The sequence below is a fragment of the Mandrillus leucophaeus genome, unplaced genomic scaffold (genome assembly GCF_000951045.1).
Source record: "Mandrillus leucophaeus isolate KB7577 unplaced genomic scaffold, Mleu.le_1.0 Scaffold98, whole genome shotgun sequence".
In the NCBI taxonomy this organism is placed as follows: Eukaryota; Metazoa; Chordata; class Mammalia; order Primates; family Cercopithecidae; genus Mandrillus; species Mandrillus leucophaeus.
The window spans coordinates 2,392,961-2,402,842 of NW_012110696.1; the positions used below are offsets into that span (position 1 = coordinate 2,392,961).

At 62.8% G+C, this 9,882-nt stretch overlaps 2 protein-coding genes across 3 annotated transcripts in view; one reads left to right on the top strand and one right to left on the bottom strand.

Moving 5' to 3' along the window:
• The window catches only part of IDUA (iduronidase, alpha-L-), a 15,837-nt gene extending 6,167 nt beyond the window's left edge, over positions 1-9,670 (bottom strand). Inside the window, exons 1-2 of the mRNA XM_011970925.1 lie at positions 9,591-9,670; positions 9,177-9,317 (exon numbers count right to left, since the gene is read on the bottom strand). Of these exons, the coding sequence (XP_011826315.1) occupies positions 9,177-9,317; positions 9,591-9,670 (221 nt within the window). The remainder of the gene's footprint in view (positions 1-9,176; positions 9,318-9,590) is intronic.
• Positions 3,702-9,465, top strand: SLC26A1 (solute carrier family 26 (anion exchanger), member 1). 2 transcript variants are annotated; one of them, XM_011970902.1, is made up of 4 exons: positions 3,702-3,847; positions 4,204-4,416; positions 5,404-6,006; positions 6,768-9,465. In XM_011970902.1, the coding sequence occupies exons 3-4, from the start codon at positions 5,431-5,433 to the stop codon at positions 8,295-8,297; spliced, it is 2,106 nt and encodes a 701-aa protein (XP_011826292.1). In that variant the 5' UTR covers positions 3,702-3,847; positions 4,204-4,416; positions 5,404-5,430; the 3' UTR covers positions 8,298-9,465. The 2 variants fall into 2 exon arrangements, with proteins under 2 accessions (XP_011826292.1, XP_011826290.1); XM_011970900.1 differs by lacking the exon at positions 4,204-4,416.
• Positions 9,671-9,882: the final 212 nt, after the last annotated feature.

Below are 9,882 nucleotides of genomic sequence, written 5' to 3' on the forward strand. Positions count from 1 at the left end.
GCAGGGCCGAGCGCTCCTGAGGGTGAAGGAGAGTGCGGGTCAGGGGCAGAGGCCGGGATCGCTGGGCTGGGGGCGCGGGGCGGGCACTGGAGAAGTGCCTCTCGGGAGAAGCTGCAGTTGTGGCCAGGACGAAGGGGACGCAGGTGTTAGAGGGTGAGGGCCGGGGCCTCCTCTTCTCCAGACCTCGGAGCACGCCCACCCGCGGGAAGGTCACTGGGAATAAACTTGGGTCCGGTCCCAAAGCCCTGTCAGCTTCTTTCCACGGGTGGGAGGCAAGGATACCAAGTCTTTTTTCCCAGTAAATGGACTCCAATGTAAAAGGGCTGATTTAAAGACAAAACTGAGGAAGTAAGTGTGTGGCACAAAACTGGCCACGGGATCAGGCCGGAGAGCGGTTCAGGCCGGTCCCAGTTTCCGGGGCCAAGCAGGGAAGGAAGGTGTCGGCAGCCCTGTGCGCGCACTGGCTTGGGGTAGAATATGCTACCCACTCTCTCTGGACCTCTGGGCACTCAGCCTTTGGGCCTGACCACAGGGCAGCACCAGCCACTGCCTCAGTGCTCAGAGAAACTGAGGCAGAGACACGTGGGAGGCGGGCCAGTCAGACCCCAAGGATCCTATAGTGATGACCTCACCTGCTTTCGACACCCAGCCTAGGTGGGGACTAAAAGGGCCTGAGGCCCAATGTCTACAAAAGACCCCTGAGGCCAGGCCCCTGCGGTGTGGCTGAGGCTGTTCCTATACTATGCTTGCCTGCCTAAAATCTCACCATGGGTCCCCACAAGCCAACCGCTGGACACCTCCACCATCCTTTCTGAGGGGGAAGGACCACCTCCCACTCGAGGTTTTTCTGTGGCCCCAGGTGACACTGCCCACCCTACCCTGCATGCAGGCATCTGCACCAGGCGCCCACCCCTGCTCCAGCACCCAGGTCCTCCCTGGCTCCTTTAGGGAGACCTTGAGGGAGCAAGCCCAGCCCCCTGGGTCTCCCCAGTTCTCCAACAACCCTTCCGGTGGCTGCACCCAGAGAGGTCCTTATCTGTCCCAGGGAGGGGCCTGAGGCCCTGCGTGACTGCCTTACCCCACCCACTGGCCAACTGCTTCTTAGAGCACAGCTCCCAACTGCTGGGCAAACAGCTGCTTCCCAGGGACCACTGGGGCCCAGGTTAGGCAGGGGTGGGAGCGAGGGCTCAGACTCTGGAGGACAGGGCAGGGGCTCTGAGGAGAAATGAGACTTGGAGAGGGCATCCCAGGTGGAGGCTACGGGGGCAAGAGACCCTGGAGCCTGTTCAGCCCTGTCCACATCTCACACTTTCGGTGTCTCCTACTCTGTGGCCACCCCAACTACATTCCACTCCCATTTCACCTCCAAATGGGGGCACTGCAGCCCAGTCTTCCCTGGGCCGACCCAGGGCTGTGGGGAACTAGCAGGGCTTGGCAGACGGCTTCCACGAGGAGGTACCTTTGGTGGAGTGAGTGTCCGGGGACTCCTCCCTCTGGGGCTCTGCCCCATCAATGTCTGTGTCCATGTCCTGGCGGAATGAAGCCCCAGCACATCAGCTGGTTCTGTGAGACCCTTGGCTTCAATCCCACGCGGACAGGAGAAATAGAGCTTGTGACTTCTGTTCCCAGGACCAAGTCAGGCTGCCCAAGGTGCCAGGGCCAGCTTGGCCTTCCAGCCCCACCTGAGGGACCCACCACAGCCTCCTGGCCTCCCTTGGGATGGGAGAGCACTGAGGCCTGCAGCCCCTTGTTACACTCACCCTCTGGCCACAGGTGCCCGGTGCAGGCTCCCAAGCAATACTCACTGTCAAAGTGGCGGGGGGGGGGGGGGGGGGGGCTGAGGCTCCCAAGGAAGAGTTATTTTTTTTTTACTGCTCAAGGTGATTGCCAAGGTCTGATTTTTCTTTCTTTTTTTAATTTTTTTTTTTTTTTTTTTTTGAGACAGAACCGGCCGGGCATGGTGGCTCACACCTGTAATCCCAGCACTTCTGGAGCCCGAGGCGAGTGTATCACGAGGTCAGGAGTTCAAGACTAGCCTGACCAACATAGTGAAACCCTGCCTCTACTAAAAATACAAAAATTATCCGGGCGTGGTGGTGCATGCCTGTAGTCCCAGCTACTCAGGAGGCTGAGGCAGGAGAATCGCTTGAACCTGGGAGGCGGAGGCTGCAGTGAGCCGAGATTGTGCCACTGCACTCTAGCCTGGGCGACAGAGCAAGACACCGTCTCAAAAAAAAAAAAAAGAAAGAAAAAGAAAAACAGACAGACTTGCAGGCTGGAGTGAAGTGGTAGAATCATACGTCACTGCAGCCTGGACCTCCCGGGCTCAAGCGATCCTCCTACCTTAGCTTCCCAAAGTGCTGGGCCAGTGAAAACATTTGTTTTTGAGACAGGTTCTTGCTCTGTGGCCTAGATTAGGGTGTAGTGGCACAATCATACCTCATGGCAGCCTCAAACCCCCACGCTCAAGTCATGCTCCCACCTCAGTCGCTTGAGTATCTGGGATACAGAGACACACCACTACACCCAGCTAATTTTTTACTTTTGAGTTTTGTAAAGGTTGGAGGGCAGGGGTTGGCCAGGCGCGGTGGCTCATGCCTGTAATCCCAGCACTTTGGGAGGCCGAGGAGGGCGGATCACGAGGTCAGGAGATCGAGACCATCCTGGCTAACAGGGTGAAACCCTATCTCTACTAAAAATACAAAAAAAATTAGCTGGGCATGGTGGCGGGTGCCCACAGTTCCAGCTACTCGGGAGGCTAAGGCAGGAGAATGGTATGAACCTGGGAGGCGGAGCTTGCAGTGAGCAGAGATCACGCCACTGCACTCCAGCCCGGGCAACAGAGCAAGACTCCGCCTTGAAAAGAAAAGAAAAAAGAAAAGGTGAGGAGCATCTCACTATGCTGATCAGGCTGGTCTTGAACTCCTGGCCTGAAGCAGTCCTCCTGTCTTACAAGAGTGAACCACCGTGCCTGGCCAATAATTCCTTTTTAAAAAGCAGCTCACCCTTATTGTCATGTGTGGGCTTAATTGAAGTTCACTTTCAGAAACCATTTATCTTCACACCAGCCGTATAAAGCAGGCACTGCCGGTCCCAGTCTATGGTAGAGGGGAGGGCAGAGGAGCCGTGAGGGTGACCAGGCACTGCGGGTCGGCGCTGGGTCTGGGCAGACCAGGACTCCTGCCCCTGGCCAGTCATGGTATCTTGACCCCCGGCAGCCCTTGCCGTTGGCAGTGAGCACCACACACAGGGCTCATGCGAGCACATACATATCTGCACACACCAGCAGCCTTGTGTTGAGCTGGCTATCAGCCTCCACCCTGCTCCAGCTTGAACCAGGCTGGCTCCTTGCAGGACCAGGAGGGTGTCCACCAACTGGACACGGAGACCAACCCTCCCTCAGCCCTGCCTGGGTTTAAAGGCTGCTGCAGTCAACCCCAGACCCCAGAGCTGAAGGGTTGCCTGTGCTCAGCCCCTGAGCCCCTGCCTCCCGCTGGTCCCTAAGCCCTCCAGACAGGGCTCCAGAGCCACAGCTGCAGCCGCTCCTGGGAGGCTGGGAGCTCATCAGAGGCCCACACAGCTCTAACTACTACGAGCCTGATTACAGTTCAACTCCCGGATTCACCGATCAGGTAACATGGCTGGATAAACCCGTGACTCAGCAATCTGTAAGTAAATAATTCAACCGCAGAGCCCAGTGCACAGACCACTGCCTGCAGGTCGGCGCCAGAGCCACCACCTCCACTCTCCCAGCCGCTCACGGGAGCCAGAGGGCCCTGCGGTCCTCAGTGGTCTTGCCAGCCCCTCGCCATCCCAGGGCCCTCTGCGCCTGTGAGGACTCCCTCAGGTAAGAACCATCCTGGGCCCAGATCTCGGTCATATCAGAGGGGGGCGTGGGAGCCGAGGCCAGAAATGCCCTGGACTTGTGATTTCTTAGGGGCACCCTCAGGCTCAAGGCAGGTGGCCCTACTGTACACACCTGGACCCCAGGGCCTTGGGGTGGGCTTCAGGGCATCCAAGGACCCAGTGTGGTGGGGTCTTCCACGGACGGGGACACAACTCTTGCAATGTTGCCTGAGGGCCAGGACCCCTGCTCTGGGCCCCAGGGATGCTGTGCCCAGCCTGCGTGTGTCAACCTACCAGGCTTGACCCACTCCTCCAACACACCCCCCAGGAGACTGCAGCTCCCACACCCTGGGCCAGCGTGCAAATAGCAGGCTTAGCCCAGGCTGCAGGGTGTCCTGGGCACCTGGTGTCCTGGGAGCAAAGTCTTTGCCTAACATTGCTGAGAAGTTTTTAAAGCGAAAGTACATTGGAGCCTGCAAACAGGACAGACCCAGGGCCTCACATGGGACCGGTCAGGCCTCTAAGCACCGCCTCCCTAACGCCACGGTGCTTTCCGAGGGCAAAGGAAAGGTCAGGTGCCCTTCCGGCTCTGCCAGCCCAGGGTGGCTGTGTGCAGCGGGCTAGGTCCTCTCGGTGCTGCCTCGGGACAGTGTGTCATGGCCGTTCCACAGTGAGCTGGTGCAGCCTGGGAAGGGGCGCCTCACGTCCCAGAACTGTCTGGGCAGGGGAAACAGATGCCAGTCACCCTCCTCCCCTCCCAGCTGGCCCTTATGGGGCCCCTGTCTAGGCATACTCTCAGAATTCTGTTTCAAGGCCAAGCGGATGGGCTGGGCTGGTGTCTGAACGCTGCTCCCCCGGCAGACTTGGGGTCCCAGCACCCACAAGGCTTGGCAGAGACGTAGGAGGCCTCTTCCTGAGACTTCCGCCAGCCCCAGGACCCACAGGGCAGGTTGCGGAGGGGTGGGGAAGGTATCTCCGAGAGAGGAGGCGATGGTTTGGATGGGGAAGGGAGGGTTCTGGTGTGGACATGGGGTGGACAGCAGGACCGTTCGCCAGCCTGGGGAGCGGGAGGTGGATGCAGAGCAGCCGGACTCAGGCTTGCCTGCACCTGTGTCCACTGACTGTGACATTCTGACCCCAAGCACACGTGTGTGCGGCGGCAGCCCAGCCTGTTCCCTCCCCGTTGGGCGGGTGAGCTTCAGGAGGCTACAGGGTGGGTTTCAGGCAGGAAATGCAGAGCCAGTGGGCCACAGCTGAGCCTAGACAGGGTCCTGCCACTCCACCCCTCAGCGCTGCTGGCCTCAGCACAGCCCGTGGTATGGGCTTGGTGTCGTAATCCCATCTCACCCCATGATGGGTTCTGGAGCCGCCAGGGCCTGGCGTCCATCCATACCGGGCAGGGGGCTGGGGCCCGCACTGCCTGGAGAAGGCCCAGCACCAATCCCCGGCCCTGGGTGGGTGAGGGGTCCGCCCCAAGGGGCCCGCTGCTGCCCGGGACCTTGTCGTTTGGCCCTGGATCCAGGGGCTCCTGTGACCATGCCCTCTTCTCGGCTGCAGGTTGGCCACAGGACCTGACGCTGCAGGATGGACGAGTCCCCTGAGCCTCTGCAGCAGGACACAGGGCCGGTGCTGGTCCGACGGCAGCGCCCAGCACCCCAGGGTCTGTGTGAGATGCTGAAGGCCAGGCTGTGGCGGAGCTGCTCGTGCAGCATGCTGTGCGCCCGGGCGCTGGTGCAGGACCTGCTCCCCGCCACGCGCTGGCTGCGTCAGTACCGCCTGCGGGAGTACCTGGCAGGTGACATCATGTCCGGGCTGGTCATCGGCATCATCTTGGTGCCTCAGGCCATCGCCTACTCATTGCTGGCCGGGCTGCAGCCCATCTACAGCCTGTATACGTCCTTCTTCGCCAACCTCATCTACTTCCTCATGGGCACTTCACGGCACGTCTCCGTGGGCATCTTCAGCCTGCTTTGCCTCATGGTGGGGCAGGTGGTGGACCGGGAGCTCCAGCTGGCCGGCTTCGACCCCTCCCAGGAAGGCCTGCAGCCCGGGGCCAACAGCAGCATCCTCAACAGCTCAGATGCCATGCTGGACTGCGGGCGTGACTGCTACGCCATCCGCATTGCCACCGCCCTCACGCTGATGACCGGGCTTTACCAGGTGAGGAGCTCTGCTTGGGCACAGGGAGGGGCCCAGGGCACCCCCCTTAGGTGCTGGCCATCCACGAGGGCAAGGCTGGGGGCAAGCACAGAGTTGGCAGAGGAGGTGCTGGCCCAAGACAGCAAGGCTTGGGCAGAGCTGAGGCGTGCCGGGGCATCCCAGAGAGAGGCACTGACGCAGAGGGGCTGTGGGTGCAGGAGGGGAGGGGCACGGGGAGCCGGCCTACTGGGCCACGGCCTGGGTGGGGGCCAGCAGGCCAGGTGTGGCTGTGGCTCAGTGGTGCCAGACTGAGGCCATGTGGCCTCCCAGGCCTTCTGTCCTAGGTGGGGTGGGGGACGGCCTCCCCATCCCTGAATGTCTCCTGCCTTGGCCTGTCCACATTGGCCCCCATTGGCTCCACATCTGCATGGGGGGTAGTGGGCGCCATGTGTGGGAAGCAGGAGGAAGGGGCTACCTTCTGATGCCAGAGGTCTTAATTCTGAAATAAAATGGACTTCTGCATGTGAGAAGGTTAGATGTGTCTGTGGCCAACTGCGTGCATGTGTGACGCCCGTGTGGATGTCCCAAGTGTCTGCAGGCATGAGCACGCGTGGAGCCAGAACACAGGCCCGTGTGAGCAGTCTGATTCGGAACATATGGTGCTGCAACAGAATTGTCAGGCCCTGTGCCGTGACCACCACCCCTCGGGCCATGCCAGGTGCTGGTGAGGGGCACGTGGCTCCCGCCAGGCGCCTGCTGGCCTGACTGCACTCCGTCCACAGGTCCTCATGGGCGTCCTCCGGCTGGGCTTCGTGTCTGCCTACCTCTCACAGCCACTGCTCGACGGCTTTGCTATGGGGGCCTCCGTGACCATCTTGACCTCGCAGCTCAAGCACCTGCTGGGTGTGCGGATCCCGCGGCACCAGGGGCCCGGCATGGTGGTCCTCACATGGCTAAGCCTGCTGCGCAGCGCTGGGCAGGCCAACGTGTGCGACGTGGTCACCAGCACGGTGTGCCTGGCGGTGCTGCTAGCTGCGAAGGAGCTCTCAGACCGCTACCGACGCCGCCTGCGGGTGCCCCTGCCCACGGAGCTGCTGGTCATCGTGGTGGCCACACTCGTGTCCCACTTTGGGCAGCTCCACAGGCGCTTTGGCTCCAGCGTGGCCGGCGACATCCCCACGGGTTTCATGCCCCCTCAGGTCCCGGAGCCCAGGCTGATGCAGCGTGTGGCCCTGGATGCCGTGGCCCTGGCCCTCGTGGGCGCGGCCTTCTCCATCTCACTGGCGGAGATGTTCGCCCGCAACCATGGCTACTCTGTGCGCGCCAACCAGGAGCTGCTGGCTGTGGGCTGCTGCAACGTGCTACCCGCCTTCCTCCACTGCTTCGCCACCAGCGCCGCCCTGGCCAAGAGCCTGGTGAAGACAGCCACTGGCTGCCGGACACAGCTGTCCAGTGTGGTCAGCGCCACCGTGGTGCTGCTGGTGCTGCTGGCGCTGGCACCGCTGTTCCACGACCTCCAGCGAAGCGTGCTGGCCTGCGTCATCGTGGTCAGCCTGCGGGGGGCCCTGCGCAAGGTGTGGGACCTCCCACGGCTGTGGCGGATGAGCCCGGCCGACGCGCTGGTCTGGGCGGGCACCGCGGCCACCTGCATGCTGGTCAGCACAGAGGCCGGGCTGCTGGCCGGCGTCATCCTCTCGCTGCTCAGCCTGGCCGGCCGCACCCAACGCCCACGCGCCACCCTGCTGGCCCGCATCGGGAACTCGGCCTTCTACGAGGATGCCACAGAGTTTGAGGGCCTCGTCCCCGAGCCCGGCGTGCGGGTGTTCCGCTTTGGGGGGCCGCTGTACTACGCCAACAAGGACTTCTTCCTGCGGTCACTCTACAGCCTCACAGGGCTGGACGCGGGGTGCGTGGCTGCCAGGAGGAAGGAGCGGGGCTCAGAGTGGGAGGTCGGCGACGGAGGCCCTGCCCAGGGCAAGGACCTGGGCGCGGTTAGCAGCAGGGCTGCGCTGGCGCCTGCGGCGGCCGGCTTCCACACAGTGGTCATCGACTGCGCCCCACTGCTGTTCCTGGACGCAGCCGGCGTGACCACGCTGCAGGACCTGCGCCGAGACTATGGGGCCCTGGGCATCAGCCTGCTGCTAGCCTGCTGCAGCCCCCCTGTGAGAGATGTTCTGAGCAGAGGAGGCTTCCTCGGGGAGGGCCCTGGGGACGTGGCTGAGGAGGAGCAGCTGTTTCTCAGTGTGCACGATGCCGTGCAGACAGCACGAGCCCGCCACAGGGAGCTGGAGGCCACTGATGCCCACCCGTAGCAGGGCCAGGCCTGTCCAGCAGCCTCTGCTCCCTCCAGGGGCGCCCACAGCAGACGTCTGCAAGCCACTGCTGAGACCCTTCCCAGGGAGGAGCCGCCCAAGAGCTGCACTCTTGTGCCACAGCTGCCCTGGGAAACCGGGGAACCCCGACTGGGTAAGGAGGCCCTCTGATCACACGCAGGACCCAAACACTCAGAAATCAAGAACTTCTGCCTCCAAGACAGGCTGGCCCATAGTGCTGGCTGGGTCTCAATGCTCCACACCCTCGCTGTCCCTCGGCTCAGCAGGGATGGGTCTGGCCTGACGCTCGGGGTTGACATCTTATTTGAACAAGGGCCCCCCAACATTATGCAGCCTCCAAGGTGCCAAGAGGACCCCCTATGCCCTGGCCTGCCTAGTGCCCATCCTGCTGGTAGGAGCCAGCGGCTCCGGCCAAGAGCATGAGGGTCTCTGTGTTTCCAGAAGGCCCCACACACCCAAGTGCCCCTCACACCTTGTGCCTCCCTGTCACAGGGTGGCCACCTGCACCAGCATCAGGGCCCAGGGTGCTGTGACCAGTTAAGACCTCCCCTCAGTTCTCAGGTGCTGGCCCTGCCCAGCCCAGTCAGCAAACACACACAGGGATGCTCATGGGTGCACGAGGAGACAGGTGCGGCACAGCCCACCCTGAGCTTCCAGGGAGACCTGCAGGAAGCCCACCGTGCCCCATGCAGGGGCTCCCTCCAGCACACAGCCCTCACCCCAGCACAGCCAGCAAGGACACGGTGCTTCGGCGGAAAGTGGGGAACAAGGGGTCTTCTGAGCAGCCCCCAGCCCTGCCCCTCCCGTCTGTGCCTCTGTAAGGGGCTCTGGGACACCCAGGCCCCACCCGTCGCCCACCTGGTGGTGACAAGCTCCAGCAGCCAGTGGGTCCGGACCTGCTCGATGCCACGGTGAGGGACGGCGCCCACATAGGCGAGGTTGAGTTGCTGGTCCCAGCTGAGGACGTACTGGTCAGCCTGTCTGTGTGGCAGCGGGGGGCTGGGGACAGCAAAGGGGCGGCTCAGTCCCGAGCCTCAGCATGGCTGGCAGCGCGGCCCACACACACGTTCAAGCCCAGGACTGCCCGGGCGCGGGATTCAGGCGCTGCGCGTGCGCTCAGTGACTAATAAAATGACCCTTAGGGCCAAGGATGTTGGGAGGTCCCATCTTCCTGCGGAACGGGAGCGGCCGTAAGACGAGGGGCCAACGCCAGCCCTGGCCCCGGCCCTGCCAGGCAGGCGGGCCCTCAGCTCTAGGTGGAGGGAATGGGACAGGCAGGCCAGGTCCCGCTGCAGGGGCGTCCCACTCCCGGGAGACTCCTGGTTTACCTCAAAGAGCAGGATCCTGGGCATCGGTCTGGGCTACAGGGGGCGGCCACTGGGCAAGCTCAGGGCCCAGCCCCAGGCTCACGCCCTGGCACCCACTCAGCTGGAGAGCCCACCCCCAAACACGGCGCGGGGCGGGCCCGGGAGAGCCAGGGCCCCAGAGGAGGGAGCTCCGGTCTCTGAAGCTCTCACAGTGCGCAGTCAGGGGGCGCCCGAGCCCTCCCCGTGCGACCACAGGG

Coding starts and splice junctions, on each gene's coding strand:
- SLC26A1 (XM_011970902.1), top strand. CDS start 5,431: ATGGACGAGTCCCCTGAGCCTCTGCAGCAGGACACAGGGCCGGTGCTG. Junction 6,007..6,767: donor TGATGACCGGGCTTTACCAG/GTGAGGAGCTCT, acceptor CTCCGTCCACAG/GTCCTCATGGGCGTCCTCCG.